The 19,337-nt window shown below is 36.5% G+C and overlaps 1 protein-coding gene across 1 annotated transcript in view; it reads left to right on the top strand.

Moving 5' to 3' along the window:
• Positions 1–19,337, top strand: part of PRKD1 (protein kinase D1) — a 120,272-nt gene that overhangs the window by 70,248 nt on the left and 30,687 nt on the right. The window contains exons 3-4 of the mRNA XM_082283044.1: positions 8,201–8,332; positions 9,021–9,181. Coding sequence (XP_082139170.1) covers positions 8,201–8,332; positions 9,021–9,181 — 293 coding nt within the window. The remainder of the gene's footprint in view (positions 1–8,200; positions 8,333–9,020; positions 9,182–19,337) is intronic.

The raw sequence follows: 19,337 nt of genomic DNA, 5'->3' as shown, positions 1-19,337 counted from the left end.
AATAATGGCTTATGTAAAAAATATATCTTTCAATATCACTGTTGAACTCATTGGATTTACTTCCATTGGCTGACTGCTGACTTTGATTTTGAAAGAGCAAATAGAAATACGTAGTCTCTTGGTAATTTCCAATAAATTATGTTTGCAGTCCTTTGTGGTAAGATACACATCTTCTTTCAGGAAGTGCTTGAGGTTTGTAGCTAAAAGAGGTCTGAGCACAAACAAGCAAACCTACTTCCCTTGGGGAATATAACAATTTGAAATGGCAACTAAGGAGGAAAATACACAGGAACTGCCACAGGTTGCAGTCTGCTAGTTTTTATATCTTGATGGTAGTGTGACTCAGACCTGGAGACATTGTCATTCCAGCTGGAATCTGGCTTTTAAAGAGGCCCCAATAATCTTTCTGTTAACATAGTTAAGATATGACTTGTTGCCAAAAAGAAGTTTGGAGAGCTTTCCTGCTTTTTAGGACATGAAGACTTCTATCACTGTAGTTTGGTAGTGCAGAAGGTTATTCTGCAGCAATTATGTTTGTTTCCTGGTTTGTTTTTTTGCTTCCTCCTCTTCTTGAGTCCAGTAAACTCTAACTCATTTCCTCTCCGAACAAAACCATTCCAATCTTTTAATCTCTCCTTATATCTAAGTCTCTTCCATGCCTCTAGTGGTTTTCCTCATCTGTCACAGCTGTTCACAGCAACTGAACACAGAATGTCATGTGGGGAATATTAGTATCACCATTTCCTAGTGTTAATTTTTAGTTACTTATGTGTGGGGGGGAAATACTGGGTGAACATGTTGTGAGTAGAACACTTCTTTAGTGAGCAACTAAACATTTTGCTTATATAATTTTGACCTTCTGATCTACCTGGCCAGGCACTGGAGATGTTTCTATGATGAGTCATTGTTGAATTTTTGTAAACAATTTTTAAAAGTCAACCACAATTCAGAACTACAATTAATTTATTTCTCCAAGGTTATGTCACCTTGTGCATTTCTTTAGCATTTTTAATTTCCCTTCTCCCTTTTCTAGTGTTATCCTAGAAAGATTCAAGTGGGCCTGAGAAAACTGAATGGTTGTATACAGTCATGCTTCTGTTACATATCTCTGGTGGTCTCATCAAAGATCTGAGACCGTAAGAAAGCATTATTAATCAGACACTAAAGCGTATTCCAGAACTGGTCATATATTTCTAGGATTTGTTGTTTCATCATTTTTCAGAGGCTTCAGGTGAGGCTGTCTGGCATGTAGTTCCCTTGGGTCCTCTTTCTCTTGAAGGTAGAAATGACATTTGCATTCCTCCAGAATTTGGGCATTTCTCCCAATCACCATGATCTTTCAAAGATTGTTGAGAGTGGCCTTGCAAGGACGTCAGCTAGTTCCCTCAGCACTGCTGCGTGCATCCCATCCGGGCCTGTGGACATCTGATAAAACTATGCAAAAAACCCCCAAAACAACCCAGCTGTATTTATTCTGTAATGCTATATATTTATGAATTCTTAGGGTAATTCTAAAAGATATCTAAACTTTTGCAGATAGTTAACAATATAGTTTGTTAAAAATAATTTAATGTATGCAGAGGTGGTTCCATCATTCCTTACTGAATTTAATATAAGATTGTATTTTTAATTCCATTGTACTTTTAGCCAATAGCATTTATTCACCATATAACAACAACAAAAAAAAACTTGACCTTTTATGAAAGAAACTTGTGGGAATTAAATAAGTTTTGCAAGTGCTATTCTTTTTGAGCACCTCTTCTTTTTGAGATTTTTTTTTTTTAAGAATCCTTGGAAAAGAACACTGAAGAACATAAAAAAAATGTCAGAGGAAATAAAGATGTAAAGGGCTCATAACATTTACTTTAAGATACTAATTTAGATTGGTCAGAGCATGGAAAAGGAGCAAGAGACTTTATTTTTCATGTTAGGCTGCTCCTTAGTGCCAGTAGTCAGAACCAGTTTTGAACACTGCATCAATAGCTCCAGTAAACCTGCAGAGTATTTAATTTTTTTTTCCTATGCTAAATTTAGACCTCTGCAGTGTTTTATGATTAACAGGGCCTGAAGCTGTGAAGTAAGGTATTGCTGGTTTTTCCACTTGTGTGAAAAATAGGTAAATTCATAATGAAACAACTGTGTGATGGGATTTCAAATGAACTTAAACACAGTGAACTGTATAGTTTGTAGGTTTGAAACTGTGGAATCATTCACAAATATATAGAAGTACATCAGAACTGAACTTTAAAAATTTAGAGTGTACAGATGAATCAAGCACATTGACTCATAAATGTTAATCTTTTATTAACACTCCTTTAAATTCTGAGCTAGCACTGGACAAATGATTGCAAATGGTTTATTGTCTCCTTAGTTTATTACTTCAATCTCATGTCACTGATGAGACAGTGTAAACAACAGCCCATAGTGAATCTGGATACTGGGCTTTAAGAAGGAAGGAGATGAGATCCTTACTTGGATGCCTCCCATGCTGGCTCATTTGCTCGCTTCCCAGCCTTACATTTGCCAGCTGCCCACTGCCCCCCTCAGTAAGGAGGTAGCTGCTGGCCAAGGAAGGCTGGGCACAAAGTCTTGTTTGTGCTGTACCACCACATGCAGCTACTAACCTTGGCCATCACTGACCAAAATGCATGGAGGTTCTCTGGCCTCCCTCTCTCTCTGATCTCTGGGATCTTCCCCTCTTTCTAGCATCTTACCTCTATGCAGGATTTTCACCCTTGCCTTTCCAGCCCCCCTTCTTTCTGACATGACTGTTTCTTTTTGGGGACCTTTCTTTTGCCTCTCATTGGCTTTCTGGACACCCAAGCTCATGTTTCCAAACTAAATAGTACAGGTGCAGAAGCACAACATGTTTTCAGCCTCGTGGCAGGTGATTCAGTTTCCTGTATCTTTGTCGCTGGAGGACTGAGAACATGCAGCTTTTGATTAGTCTGGGTATTATAAAAATATTGCAACTAGCCAGTACCAGTTGCAATTAGCAATAGCAGGTTTCTGCTCAAGAGTTCCAAATTCAGTTCTGAAAATGTATCTCTCCCTCTGTCCCTACCTCCTACAGAATGTCAACTTAGCATTCCTAATTAGAACTGGTTTTACCTAAAGCATTGGGATAAAGCAATAATAGGTAAAGAAAATGAAATCAAATTTATTGTATTCGAAGGCTTTTCCCTGCATGTAAAATTTAGAGTGCTAAAATACATTCATATCCAGAAAGGTTTAAAGATTCAAATTTTCCATATCCAAGTTTCCCTACTTCAGAGCAGAGCAAAGAAAGAAACAGAATGATTATAAATACGTACATGTATAGATTCTAGGAAAAGATTATTTCTAGTGATCAGAGATGGAGTCTTTGGCCTGTATGAACTGCCAGGAACTCTGCTAACTTAAATGAAACTCCAGGAACTCAAACTGTATTTGATTGCCAGGAATGGAACATTGAAAAGAATAAAATGGTTTCCTTTCTCTTAGTCCAGCTGAGCTGTATACGCAGTCCTTAATTGTTATGGTTTAAGCAGTGCTTGAAGTTTAGTAGTGTATAGTTGTGAGTTACATTAATTTTTCAAGTGATGGATGCCAGCACTTCTTGTAAGTAAGGACTCAAGTTACGAATGCCTGTGGGAACTCAACAGGATACATTACTCTTAAATGCATTCCAAATAGCAGAAGGTAGCAGGAAAATGCCTGCTTTTCATAGCTGCAAGATATTGCTAGTCTTGTGATAGGTGACCTCTTCTGCCATGAGAGGCAAGGATGTAAGATGACAGTGCCCATTGTGTGAAGCTCTGTTACTCGTAATAGAAGGATCTCACCTCTGCTTATAGTTCAAAGCCCTTTTGGACTTGGAACACAAAATGATAAAGTAAATAATTTGCCTGTTTTTGAAAGCAAGACCTACCTTGCCTCTCTGATTTGCAATGTCGTCTTATTTTACTTTCCAGCTGTGCTGAATGATAGATCTCCTACTGAGCCCAGAGCAAGGAGTACTAGCCATTAACAGCCAAGTCTTCAATAGATCTGATGAAATAGTCTTGTCAAAACTGTTGAAGTTTCAGTGTCTGTGTTTTGGTGATACTAGGAAAGCTTAAATAGATGATGACAAGGTAGTCTGAGAGTTAACAGTGTAACGGTGTTATATTAAGAACATAATATTTCAAACTTTTCTCCAGAGTAATTAAGTTTTTTAGGATGTGCTTATAGCCATATTTGGAGGCCCCCCCTTTTTTTACAGCACAGTTTAACATACAGCAACAAAATTGTCTTCACCCCATCAGTGCTCTGTCAAAGCAAAAGGGTAGTCTGATTACAGAAGCTTTTTATTACCAAGAAAGGCCTCAATTTAATTTGGAAAAATTATACATATCTTTCTCTTCATCAGCAAGGCTTTGGTTTGGTTTTTTTTCAGTGAATAACAGGAATATTCTGAAAGTTAAAGCTTTGAGTGTTAGTGGCTGTGTGAAAGGCTTCCTAGACATGTAATTTTAAAAAGTTGACTGACTAGATGGTAGGAAGAAGTTTAAAAGGAGGACCTATATCACTTCCTAAGGCAAAACTACTCATGGGAGATTTTGATTTCAGGTTTGCTTCTACAGAGAAAATAATATATACATTGCAAAATCCCCAGTTTTTTTAAGCTATTTTAAGGTAATATATTTTCAATCCATTATCTAAATTATTTAACTAACTAAAGTTAACTGAGTTACTGAATTTTTTTTAGGCTATTTGTGGTTTTGGTGTAATGTTCATACTATTTGTAAAACTACCCAGTAAATCAATGTAAAACTCCTCTCCAGTCTTCCAATTTAGTAAGCATCATTGATGCAAAATAGAACTTAAATACATGCATAATGTTAGGTTATGCAAAGCAATTGTCATGAACTTAGTTACATAAATCCTTTGCTAGATTGAGATTCAGACTGTTTTTATTGTACATATCCCTTGTTTTAATAGTGGTTTGATTATTACTTGTATGCTTCTAGAAACAACCTCAGGAAAGTCTGTAAACAAAAAGTTTGCATCTCTAAACTTCACATATATGTTACCAAAATTCATGGCTATTGTGTCTTGAGTTTGTTATAGTAGTTATAGTCTTCCTTGTCTTCTCCTAGGAGAGCAATGCATACTGAGTATGTTGTTTTCATAAGCTTCTTGATTTTGTATTTGCACGTGCAAATTTAAGCTAGAGACGCAGTAGCAAAGAAGTGTATATTGCAGTTCTGTTGGAAACTGGTAGGGCATAGTGTTCCAGTTTTGGCACTTATTCTTGAAAAGGCTCCTATATACATACGTATCTTTTCCATGATCATTTCATTTTGCAAAGAATCAGAAATGTTAATCACATTATTCCTCATAAAGTTGTAGGTAAATATGCAAAATCCATGAACAAAAGTCTGGAACAGCAGAGATGAGGCGCTAAACTCCAGATGGAAAATCTGAAGGAGACCAGTATAAAGATGGGATGGCTTAGTGCTGTGTTTATAGCTGTCTGAGTTGCTGAGGAGGTATGTTTTAGCATGTCATAGTGTGTTGTGGCTGGAGTTTCCAAAATGCTGAAGACCATGTCTTCACATATATATCATGATTTCATAGACCAGGCAAGAGAAGAGGAAGTGAATTATCAAGGGCCAGTACGATTTACATCTGTAATTTGATCTCATCCAGCTGCCGACCTATTGCAATACAGTTGGTACCCATAGGTGGTAGGACCATACAGGTGTCTGCTGCCTGACTGTGACAACTTTTCCTCCTGTGGCTGCGTGCTGGTAATAATAGAGGCCCAGAAAAATAAATCCTTCTTGAACTTCACAGACCAGTGGTCTACTGGGAGGGTGTTGTCCAAATTCCTATCTTCAATATGAAATGAAGTAGGAAAGTTTATATGCCTGTATTTGGTTCTCTTTGTACAAGTGAAGTATATAAATATATATTTGTATTTTAATAAGATCAAAATATATTTTAAAGCTTTGAGTGCTTGACCCTTCCAACATACTCTTTCATGTGGTTGGAATTGCAGAAAAACACGTGGCAATATGCACAAAAAGATAGTTAACTCAAAGTCCTGAAGTAAAATCACAAGAAATCTGTTCAACATCTAAAAATGTGTTCTGAAGGGACGGTGTCAAGAAGATGGAGTCTTTTCAGTGATGCCAAGCAATAGGACAAGAAGTGATGGGCAAAAACTGATGCACAGAAAGTTCCACCTGAATATGAGGAAGAACTTCTTTACTGTGCAGGTGACCAAGCACTGGAACAGGTTGCCCAGAGAGGCTGTGGAGTCTCCCTCACCAGAGATTTTCAACAAACATCTGGAGCAATCCTGTGCCATGTGCTCTAGGATGACTCTGCTTGAGCAGGGAAGTTGGACCAGATGACCCACTGTGGTGTCTTCCAATTCCCACCCATTCTGTGATGAGTCGTGTTTTTAGTAGACCAAGGAGAGCATTGTCATTACAGGGTGAACGTCTTAACAGTGAATTTGACCACTGTAGTATGGAAAAAAATAGAAAAATAATATATTTGAACAAGTATTTGAAAGCCCTTGAGTGGAAAATATGCCTGACTTAACATTTTTAGATAAATACAAAACTATTTAATTTAGTTCCAGGATGTGTCTGCTTTGGACTATTCTATGAAGTCCTAGTGTTATGAATTAAGTAAGCTTTTTCAGTGTGGCTTTTTATGAAATAATCCTGGGAGAAGAAAGGGAAATCCTGAAATAAACAAGCTGTTAAATGGTTTGGATTGGTCTAGTAAAAATTTTTTTTAAAAGTGAAGTTTGATATTATTGGGATCATTGGATCCTACTTTTGTGATAGTATTCTAAATACTTTTGTTATTAGATCTCAAGACTGGTTGAGGCTAGAAACATATTTTTCTGTGGATGATTTTGGGAAAGAGTAGCAGTTTTTTACAGAGAAGCAACTGAGGCCTGGGCATAGGTCTTAATTGGTACCTTCCTCCAGTTATTTAAAAATGTTTTCTTGATCGGTGTGCAGATTTTTGGTTCTCTTTTCATTAGCAGACAAGGAACAAGCCAGGGTATTTGGATCTTTTAAGAATTCCTTTGAATTGAACCATTAAAAAACAGGGTTGTGGGGAGGGGGTGTGTTTTGGTTTTTTTTTTTTCCCCTTTCTTTCTTTCTGTCAGTTGCAAATCAGGAATGTATTTCTGTTGAAAGACAAAGTATTTCTATTAAGTGGCTACAATACCTATTGCATTCATCCTGATATCTGTGAAGAGTAAGCACACAAATAACTTGTTTAAATGGCAGTCTGAATGAGATCAAATGTTTGCGTATGTGATTAGTGTTTAACTACATTTGACAGATATTTCTTTAGACTATCTGATACATGTTCAAGATATTTAATAAGAAAATGAAAATATTTCATTTGAGTCTGATTTTAAGTGTGGTACTGGTTGTCTCTATATTATAAATAGTTCTATAAACATTTTAGTTGGTTATTTTTATGGTTTGCACTAGTGCCTTTGACTAGCCCCTCTAACTTTTGCAGCTGTTACACTAGTTGCAGGCTCATGTCACTTTGCAAAGATTTGGTACTTCAAGAAATGCACAACCATCTTCCAGGCTGCTCTTCAAAGTTTTTTTCTTTATTGAAAATTTCGGTATATCATTACATTTTTGTTTTTAAGCTCTAATATGTTTTTAATTTGAGTGATCAGTTCACCGATACCAACATAGGCTGCTGAATTAATTACACCAAATGATCAGGAGAAGTTTTAGGTACACTTTCATTTACTTGTCAAAAAAACCTTGCAGTATTTCTTTACTGGATGTGTTCAGTTTAATTTATGTACGTATAACTTCAGGTGTAGTGAGTCAAGCCTGTAAAACAGTATTTTGAAAAATTTCTGACGTTTGATTGAACTGTGACAATTTTGGCAAATGTTGATACGCTATTATACTCCTGTGTTTGATTGGAAGAATATTGTCAGAGACGTCATTGCTTCAGGTTTGTAAATGCAGCTTTATTCTTTTTCCAGTGGTCACTGTAGTATGACGGTATATTGTCACTCTTTTTATCTTCAAAATACTGTACAGTGAACAATTCCAAATTCAAGGTTCAGCATCATAGTGGCCAGAAGGAGTTTTGCTTTGTTCTGTGATGAAGTACCACATAAGTGGAGATTATTAGTTATGTTACTAATTCTGTGATCTTACTGTTACAGCTTCTGCTACATTTGAAGACTTTCAAATCCGGCCCCATGCTTTATTTGTTCATTCATATCGAGCTCCAGCCTTTTGTGACCATTGTGGAGAGATGCTGTGGGGGCTGGTGCGTCAGGGACTCAAATGTGAAGGTAAGCTGCAGTGAGATGCAATTTTTCAGTCTAAAGAAGAGGCTTTTCCATTCCAATTCTGTGTATTGTGTCTAATGCTGCTTTTAAACTGGTTGGAGACAGTGAGAACTATCAAAGTAATTAACTGATTAAAGAACTTACCTTTTGACTGCTCTGAGGCCTCTTAGATATGGCTCTGTAACCTTGAGTGTAAAAAATTTGGTCAATATGTACTTTTAAGAAAAGGCTTACCCTTGCCTTATGATTCTTAATGAGCCTGTATCATTTTTGTACCGCAGTAATTCAGATTATTTAACTGAAGTTACTGTCAATCCATATGAAGTTGTAATAGCTAAGTTTTCTCATTTTGCCACACGTATTTGACTTCTGGTAAACTGAATGCAGCAGAATATGCCATTCCTTGCCTCACAAGTGCTGGTTGTAGAAATTCCCTGCACTTTGAGACCATAGGTTTTGAAAAATCAGAGAAAAAACACTGGTTGTGTATATCTATATCTATATCTATTTGGAAGTGATAACATTGTCTCTCTAAAAATTTGGTAGAATAGAAGAGCAGAGTAGAGGGAAAAAGTTTAATCAAAAATAAGGCTAGTGTTTTTGAATTTGTGTTGTTTTTGAAAAAATTAAAAATTACTGGCTTTTTTGAGTAATAAACCACAATCAGATGGTTTTAAATTTCTCTTTTCAGGATGTGGTCTAAACTACCATAAGAGATGTGCATTTAAAATTCCTAACAACTGCAGTGGTGTAAGGAAAAGACGCCTGTCAAATGTGTCCCTAACAGGACTGAGTACCATTCGTACAGTTTCTGCAGAGCCCTCACCCAGCGTGATGGATGAAGCCCTTCTGGTATGGGATTCCCTACCTGTAGAGGCCATGGGAGGAGCTGGGAAACTGTCTCTTAGTGCTATAGAATCTGGTTTTGCCTGTTACAGACTACAGAGGAGGGTGGTATGTAAATTATAAAGTAAGAGAAGGCATCTTGACGTGAAAGGGAGGTCACCATCTTAAGGTATGTGGGTTTAAGGTATGTGTCACTTCTGATACTCCTGGGCGTCTCCTCCTTTGTCAAGAATGAGGTTATTTTTAAGATCTAAAACTGCCACCCATGCTAATATAAGTAGTTGGATCTTGGAGGATCTATTCTGGGACTAGAAGTTGAATTTCTTCTGTATCAGACCATTATATCCCTTGCCTTATTAAATAGGAAAGATTCGCCTCATTAGATCACTGTGACCCAGACACCACAGCATTAAACTGAGTATCTGTCACAGTCAAGGCTGTCATTAATTAGTTGGAGCCTGCATATTTAGCATATTTCTAAGTGTTCAGAAGAAAGTAGGAGAAATCTCCATTAGATCCTTAAATGGCTTTTTGTGGTGCATGTATGTGTATGTCTGTATATGTGTAGATGTGTGTATATATATATGTACAGTATACACAAAAGCACATAACTATATGGTGTACTTGTGTATTCATTAATATATTAGTTTTCCAAAATGAAAGCAACTCTTCTGAGAACAAAATGTTGATTGAAGTAAATCAAAATGATACCTACTTTTTATTTTTGGCATGTTTGTTCTTTTAAGCACTCATGGTCATAATATGCTTGAATAGTTAAGATTTTACACAGTGTGTAAATGAATCCACTCCTAAGTGAAAGTTTTGAAAACCTTAAGGTTTAAAAGAGAGGAAAGAATTTATAAGTACACACAACAATTATCGTGTTTTCCTCTCAATTAGAATATTAAAGTTATTAAACTTGACATACTAAAAGGACACTATTGCAAATTATGTAGACCTGGTGTTAGATGCAGTACTATCTACGAACCATAATTATGTACTTATGCTACTGATTATCATTAGTCTAAAGCTACTTGGAAATTAAGGTTAACATTATGAATCTGTATTTTTAATTGAAAAGCTGCATAAATGAGTAAGGTGCTTAAGTTCTGCAAGCTACAGCAACAAATGTTTACGAATTAATCATAATTCTCAGCAGGTTGTTTCAGAAATTACTTGGGCCAAGACAGAAAATTATGAGGAAGGCTGGCCCTAATTCTGATCTCTTTTTTTCTGAAATTTTGGTTAAAAAAATTGTGTGAGCATCCTGGTATATCCTCTATAAATATTCACTGCACTGTACAGTTAAAATGTAGCAAAAAAATTTCAATTTGAAAACATTTTAAATTGTATGACTGTGTTGTTTGCTGATACATTCTTATACGAAATACCTGTTTTGCAAAGCTATATATTTCAAAATGGTTGAAAGCATTAAAACTTAACAGTGGAGAAATGCAGTGTCATCTATACTGTAGGCTATACTTCTCTAAGAACTTGTAAACATTGGTGTCCCCGTGCTGATGAGTCAGAACATCACATGTGCATGCACAAAGAAAATATATTTACAATAGGTAAAGGGTTGGGCATTAGCCTAGAGAAATCAAATAGTTTTTTTATCTCACTTTGATTTCATGAAGTCATGGTATTGTTTACTAGATTTTCAGAAATGCTCTATATGGCTTCTATATGCCTTTTGTTCTGTTTAGGTTTTTTTCCATTGAATGTGTTTCCATTCCCGCCCCCCACCCTGCTTGTTTTAAATGGCATAAGCTTTGTCAGTTCTCGTGTACCAGATCTGTCCTTTGGACTCAATTCTTCCACAGTACTTGTGAGATAAGTTTTATGACAGTTTATATGGTGATGCCAATCAAACCATGCACTTTGGAATGAATGTCTTTCATTTTTCTACATTCTGTGTGAATATACTGAAAAACATCACCCTTGTTCATATAAGTGTATCATTCATTACTAATATTGATGTGTTACTTGAATCACTGCTAACATAATCTCTGTTATATCTATCAGTTCTTTAAACAGGACTAAAATAAATGTATTTTTACCTCTAATTACCATTGTAGAGTCAGAGCAGTTGAGAGAGAATAATTCCTGGAGATCTTTGATAGATGTAATTATTAAACTGAGGTGTTTCTTTTTTTTTTTTGTTGATGTTGTGTGCACCTAATAGGAGACACAGCATGTAAGCCTGCTTTCGGGAAAATGACACTTATAAAGTGAATAAGTTATGCCCTATCTTCTGAGATTTTGTCATTTAAAAATCTTTGACACAGGATAATATGGAATCATGCAAAATGTACCTATACCTTAATTATCCTTGCATAGGGAACCACCACGCACAGAAACAGTGTCAGTTCGGGTATAAATGTTTTCATCAGCCATTAAAGCATTTCATTTGAACTGAAAATTGAATGGGGACTATATTTTATTAAAGGTTTAAACATCTACCTCCAAAGAATAAAATCTTTTCTTGATTCTTAACTTAGTAGTGTAAAACTCATCAAAAGAAATGATAAAAAACAAAGTAGAACTAGGAGGATACAATGCAACCCAGATTTTTATGTCTCAGCCCAAATGCAGTTCTTCTGCATGTATTCTATAACAAAGAATGAGAGTATAATATGATCCCACATTCATGCTTGCTTCTAAAATAACATTATTTTCTGTCTTTTTCTCCCCCTTAATTCTTTGTTCTGTTTTTTCTTCTTTCCAACTTCCTGTCAGTCTCCTGTCAGCCCTGGCTATGAGGTATGTACTGAATTTACTCTGTACCATGCTATCAGCAACATCCTCTTTTATGATTATCAGTATGAATTTGACGGCACACAGGAATTAAATCAGACTACTAAAGTCCAGATTCCAAAGTGAGGGTCATAATTCTTAGACTAAACAGTAAAATTAGTGAACATAAAAATATTTTAATACAAGAGTGACTTTTTCCTTTCTTAGGCATGATAGAGGTCATTGGTTAGACTGAAGCCCTATTTTATGTGGTAGTAATGCATGGGAAAAAAATTTTACCTTGACTTTCAGGACTTGGGAATTTGCTGGAGTAATGTAGAAAATAAACATTTTCTTTTTAAGCTGAACAAACCTCACATTCAAGTGCACACCAGTAATAAACTTCTGATCCCATACTACCGTTGTGGTACATCTTTCTTTCAGTCTATGGTTGAATTAAAAATAACCCAAATAGTCTAGGATTCTGTATTTCTGTGGAAATAGCCATGAACAGTGTACAAATAAGTTACAGCTCTATGTCAAAAAAATTCAGGTCTAAATGAGAAAACGATACTGCTTTTCAAGTGGGTGATTCATGTCAAACGTTCTCTTTGACTTTCAGTATGGATTTTCCAAAGAAGTTTGGTTCGTGTTTAAAGTTTCAAAGCTTTTGAAACTAAGAAATATTGGCAACCTACCCTTGCAGCATGTATTTGGGATGCAGCCAGAGAAGAGCAGGCTTTGCGAATGTTAGAAATACTACATTTTAGAAATATTACATAGTCTGAAGAATATTTCTTTATGTTAAAATGAAGATTTCCGTCGCCAAACATCTTATCTCTTTGAAAGAAATAACTTTATTTCCTATAATCATAGAATGGTTTAGGTTGGAAGGGACCTTAAAGATCATCTGGTTCCAACTCCCTGCCATGGTCAGGGTCATCTTCCACTAGACCAGTTGCTCAAAGCCCACTGAACGCTTCCAGGGATGAAGTTTGTATTTCTTCCTGAAACACATACATTCCTACTGTGTGCTGCAGAATTCCAGCTCCACAGAGTATCCATAAAGCAATACAAACAGGTGTATATAAAGCACAGTTTTTGTAATATCTAATATAATTTTATTCTAAGTATGGTGCTGTCTGAAAAATGATAAATCCATCAATCTGGATTATCCTAAAGTAGCAGTAATTAAAGGTAGTAATGAAAAAAAGAAGGTATTTGGAGGAAGAACAAAACTGTATTTCTCTTGTGAAAAGAAAATGTGGTAGCTATCAATGGTTTTGCTTCAAAATAGTCATATGACACAATAGAATTTTATTTATATTTTTTAATATATGTTTCCATTATTTTGGTAAGTTTTATTTGTTTTCTAGAAGCAATGAATGCTGATATAGTCAGGTCATTTTACAGACACATTGGAAGTGATTTTTCAGAAAAAGTCTAGCTGAGCTTTGCTTTTAAAATAGGAATGATGTGTCTCATGGGGGGTAAGTGATATGTTACATATTATCTTTGCTTTTTGATGAAGAATCAGGAATTACAGGGTTTTTTTGCTAAATAACTTAAAATTTAAAATATAAATAGTTTTAGTTAAAAAGACTATGTATCACCGACAGAATACAAAGCACCAGGTGTTGCTTGCCTCTGTAGATTTGTTATAAGCAGAGCTGGCTTGAGGCTTTTTAGCTATATATAGAAGAGTGATTCTGCAGAACTAGGACAGTAGGCTCTCTGGGAGGGAATTGTCTTGAGTCGTAGGTGGCCATTTTCTCTTTCTTTCCTCACACCCAACACTTAATACAGATGCCCTTTTGTCTTAGCCCACTGAAATAAGGAGTTCTTGTTTCCAGTGACTCAGAAATACCCATTCTAAGAAGCCTTTGTTTTCCACACTCCTACAGAAGATGCATCTCCTTTTCCTAGTTCCAGTCCCTGTAGAGTCTTGTATGCCTCCCCAGCTCACTGAACTGGGGAAAAAAAAGGGCCCTTGAGGGAGGGATTAAAGAAGAGCTGGGGTGTTGCAGCTGAGAGCATTTTGGTGCCTTAAACCACTTCTAATTACAAGTCCTTTTCTAATGGCTGAAGTAGAGTTCATTAGACTGAAGATCCTCAGAGGCAGAATTAATATTTTCTTTTGAAGACACTTGAGTTGACTGTAAATTAATACCGTTCTGTTATGTTTTACTCTTGTCACCCTCAAGTTATCTTGCCATGCTCCAGTGATAGACACTGCGCATTCCTCTTTGTCTTAGTGGGAACTTGCTTTCAGTGTGCTCATATGTTTAATAAAACCCCCTGTGCTCTTTTGGGTAGTGCTCCTGGAATTTGCTCCAAAAGCTAGAGTTTATTTAAAAATAATAGAAGGTAAAATAGAGGCTTTGAGTAATTTATCCAATCCTGATTAATGTTCACATTGATCTAGTGCCAGATCCACCAGGTGAATATAGGGTCATGCACTAAACAGAACTAAGAATTGAAAACTCAGTGAATCTGACGTTGAAAGTTGAATATATAAATAGGAATTTAAGTTAATTGCACAATTTTTAATGTATTTTTTTTTTAGTTTTCTTGCCTTTTTACAATAATTTAAAATAGTAAAACATACTAAGGGTCAAAATCAAAAAGTATTTCAAATGTAGTTCTCTTTTCTTTAAGTGTTGCATGTCCGTGGTATTCAAAGTTCAGCTGAACCCCAAATTAAATCATTTTAGGATACAGAAGGTAAATTTGGACTGGCTCACTTTGCACACTGCTGTGCCATAAAATAATGGCAGATAGTCCTAGTACTATCTGCCATGCACTAAATGCTGTATAAGTGTAACTAATGCAAACTACATTAGAGCTTTTCTGACCTAATATGATAGTTTGCCCCAATATGATAGTTTCAGAGGTTCATTACAGCTAGATAAGGTATAGAAGATGATTAAGCCTATAATTTCAGGTTACACATGTATATTCAGGAAACCATTAAATATTGCCTCAGTTGTGCACCTAATATTTTCTAAGTATCTAGAAAGGTAGGTAGAACGGAAAATGCTAAACAGCTTAAGATAGACATGTTCTGAAATTTCATATGTGCTGTGTCTGCTGATGTTTTTGAGTGCAGTTGTTAGTGATCCCAGAGGTTTTATGAGTATTTCACTCCTCCACTTGGAAGAGGAGAGAGGTTCAGGTTGGTTTTGTCATCAGGTAATTCCCACTTGTTCTTAAATCACCTATTTGTCATCTGCTTATGACCCTACATCTAAGTCACCATGGCTTAAACTGGGGATTTGTAGAAACTCTCTGACTGTAACAGTAGGAATTCTTTAGGAGTGTATGGTACCTCTAAGGAAAATTAGGAGCTAAGTTCTTGTAGTTTCTAAGTAGTCGCAAAAGGGTTTGCACACATTGAAAATTGCTGAATGCTGCAGCACACATTTTACTTCCCTGCAGTATCTCCGATATCATTCATGATCCTTTGGGGTATTGTGGATTGGTACAAGATCCCAAAATGTTATTTGCATTTTGAGGAATAATGGCAATCAGCGCAACCTTTTATCTCCTCTTACATGGCCCAGGTGTATTCAGTGGCGCTTTCCCTCTCTTCTAATATGTAATCTTGTTTGTCTATATTGGTAACACAGTACTGCCCCCAAGCTTACTTCAAGCCTCACCACGTAGGTTTGTCTAGACCTCCTCTGTCCAGTTCCAAAACTTTCCAAACCAGTGTCTATGGTCAAGCCTAAAGACCTGCTGGTTATCCCTGATTTGGTAAGGATGGTGTGTAGACAGTGTCAGATGGGACACATTTATATAGACACTGGGGAAAAAAAATTAAAAAGGCAAGATTCATATATGATGGGATGAATCAGAATTGTGCAAAGCTATCTGAAGGGTTTTGTATTTTATAATTTGGCTATGATACCTTTGTATCATCATGTGTGCTTCTCCCCCCCGCCTTTATTCAACAGGCATAACAAAGCTGCCAGGTCTGGCTTCTGATGTGGGCATTCTAATACTGCAGGACACTTCCATGAAAATAACTTACTAATTAATATACTTAAAATTATGAAGTGCATGATACAAGATCAAACTAAATGTAATATTTTTGAAGGAACTTGTGTCTGGAAGATACTGGAAAAAAAGCTTTGTGGTATTTAAGTCCTAGTATGGCTGCTGGTACTAGCAAGTCCAAAAAGAAAGGGCTTTTGTTTTGGGAATTCCCTGGTTCTGAGGAGTCAGCATAGTCTCGCAATGCCTGCTGAAACCCAGTAATCTTCTCTTGCTACTTTTCAAAATAAGGCAGGTTACAGACAGAGCATTCAAATCACTGTCTGCTGCTATTGATGTCTGAGTAGAAGAACAGCATACATAATTTCCATCTGTGGATAGTTTAATATTAACAGCTTGTACTGAAGTCAGTTCTTTGATGTGTTTACACATGTGAAAGTGAAATGTTTTTCAGACCATAGTTATCTAACTGTGGTGCTTGTAGGATTAAATCATACACTTGACTTAAAGAGAGGAGTGCAAGAAGCCTTGAAAGACAACACAGTTGATTGCAGTCTAAGTGTGGTATTTCAGTATATTTAACTGAAGATTTGTTTCTTTGAATTCACTTAATTACAGTCACATAGTTTAATTTGTAAAAGAAAGTCAACATTTGCATTGCATTAAAAACAGAGTTCCTGTGGTTACATAGATATCTAGCACCTCACTTGACAGTAGCTTCCTGTGAAGAAATTGTGTATGAACATATTATGGCTTTATCCTCACAGGAAGGAAATGCATGTTTCAACAAGTCTGCTTCAACACTAAAAATGAAACTTCATGCAAACAGTTACTGCTGTTTGGTTCTTTAAAATACACATCACTTTTTTCTGTTGTCCAAGTAAATAAAAAAACCCTAGATCATAATAGTCTATTCTTTTGTTAAGGCAAACATTTCAAAATTGTAGGAATACTTTTGTTATTTCAATTTCTGATTGAATATCTCAGTGTAAAGTACAGGAATAATGTTGCAACACTTCTTAGATACTGAGCCTGCAAAAGGTTAGCACTTCTTTGTGTAAATTTTGAAAAAAATATATATTTAGGAGAGTACAGGTTGTGTAGCCTGCTCTTTTCTGAGTGAAGGTTACTGGCTTGAGCGTGTTTCCCCAAGCATGACTGCCAAAATGGAAGTAGTTGCTTTCTGACTCTTAAAGAACATGAAGCTTTTTGGTCAAGTTTTGTCAGAATCCCTGGGACATTTTTAGTGGGGCTGTCAAAACCTTTTAAAAGAAATAAGGCAAACAGCAGTCTTTTTTATGTTTTAGACTAGCCCATGCAGCTGGATTTCAGAGCTGGTCCTTGTCTTTCTTCCCAAGAGGCCATCTCTGTGTCCAAGCAGTCAGTTTTTATTGCTTCCCATTAGTCCCTTCAGCATCTTCCTACAGTTTCTTTGATTTCTATGCCTGGGAATAATAGATGTGAATGCCACAAGACAGTCAAACTCATCCAGGTAATAAGAACAGCTGAATCCATTGGTGGGAATCAGCATTTATTTCAGTTTTGTAATTGCATTTTGCAGTGTATTTGGACAAGTTAGAAAAGATAGGAAAGGTCTGCTGAGCTATTTTTACCTTTGGGGGACTGTTCTTCCTGCAATGACTGTACAATGATTTTATGCTTCTGGCTAGTGTAGACAAATTGTTGTGTCTTCTAATAGATTTCAACAAAGCTCACCAGAACTTACATGAGGGGCTTCAATGCATTCCAAAAATTCAAAGAAATTGAACAAGAAGGAGAAACAAGGCATCAGTTAAATAAAAATCATGAGGAATGCCCCATGTTGGAGAAAGATTGGCACATCTGCCTTCTTGGATTTAAAAAACCCAAACCTTTTTTTGTTTGTTTGTTTGTTTTTTTCATAATTAGAGTCATCAAACTATTAGATATTCTCACAGTTAAAGCATAATTTAAGTATCTGGTTGTGATCAGTGTCACTGGTTTGGTTGGACAGTTGAGTATCTGCACATGTTTGTTGGTGTTTGTTGTCATTTGGAAAATCATACTCTTGAGCTGTTAAAGTATAGATTACCTTGCTGGGATGATTGTTCTAAAGGACTGTTTAGTATTTGGAGCTGTGAGGCTGTTAGTTTCCATGGTGTAATCTGGTTAAGCAATCATTTCCTGGGAAGTTTCCAGACTTGCTGAGTCAGTAGTCTGGCTGTCTACCAGGAAAAACTCATTTATCTTTCTAGCAAACCAGGCACGCTAGCTGAAGGGGAAGGTGCTTTGCAGAGGAGATACTTGAATTTCCAGTGAAAATAGGACAGTTCCTGGTTTCCTATGCTTTCAGGGGCTTAAAATTTTGGCATATCTGATTCTGGGAGTGCTGGAAGTTAGAGTTGAGGGATCTTGACAGGACTTCTGGACAATATTGGCAGGAGAAGCTTATCTGACAAGAGGGAGGAGGTACTCCTCCTAATCTGTCAGTCATCAGAGGTGTGTTGAAGATGCTCTGGCTGCTGCTGCCATGAGTTATCGGTCACCAGTTTCCCTTACCCTGCTACCTTTGAGCAGGACCCAAGGGGCACATTGCCTTTGGCTGGAAGAGGAAGGGAGTGGAGTCAGGCGTATCAGGCCAGGGCATGCAGGAATGAGACCAGGTCCACAAATTCTGATTTCTTTTCTAGCATGGGAGAAGGTGAAACTCGGCTTTACCTCTTGATCTGAAGGCACTGTAAGTTGAGAATTGCTGGTGCATTACATGGTGTGCTACGTTGCTGGCATGTAGCAGCCCAGCACTTGTAGAATGGCAAAGACAAACTGAAATACTTTTCTCTGTAAATTGGACTCGAAGACTGACATCTTACAGTAGGTTTTCCATTGTTTTGTCATTTGTTTAGTATCCATTACTGCTTGAGCTGTAGGGAACACTTACGAATTACTAACAGAAACTTAGTTGTCTGTTCCGGAACACAACTCGGCAGCCATGTGAAATGAGACTTGAAGTAAATATTTCAGAAACTATAACTGTGCATTGACTAATATAAATTTTGAGAAAAATACCCTACCAAACAACATGACAAAAGCTTTATTAATGGTAACTCTGTTTGATCAAGGTTGATGTTATGATGAGTAACTGTTTCAGAGTTATCTCAGAAACAATCAACTCAAGGTAGAGCATCTAGAGTTCACTTTTTGTTCAACCTGACATTTTCTCAGAAATATATACTAGCACATCAAAACTAAAAAATTTGACAGCAATCTGAGCAAAAAATATAGCAAATAATTTTTCCCACACTTGTACTGTACCGCACCTGAGATTTGATCAGACATCTAGGTCAGAACCAAAGCTGTAGGGAAGACTGTCTCTCTCTATTAATCATAACTGCCCAAGATTAGTCTCAGTACATTTCAGCAACACTACTGAAGTTTCTAAAACCTGCAAGGC

The sequence above is a fragment of the Coloeus monedula genome, assembly GCF_965178545.1.
Source record: "Coloeus monedula genome assembly, chromosome: 6".
NCBI lineage: Eukaryota > Metazoa > Chordata > Aves > Passeriformes > Corvidae > Coloeus > Coloeus monedula.
The sequence above is the reverse complement of the archived record's forward strand: the minus strand, read 5'-3'. Positions and strand labels throughout refer to the sequence as shown.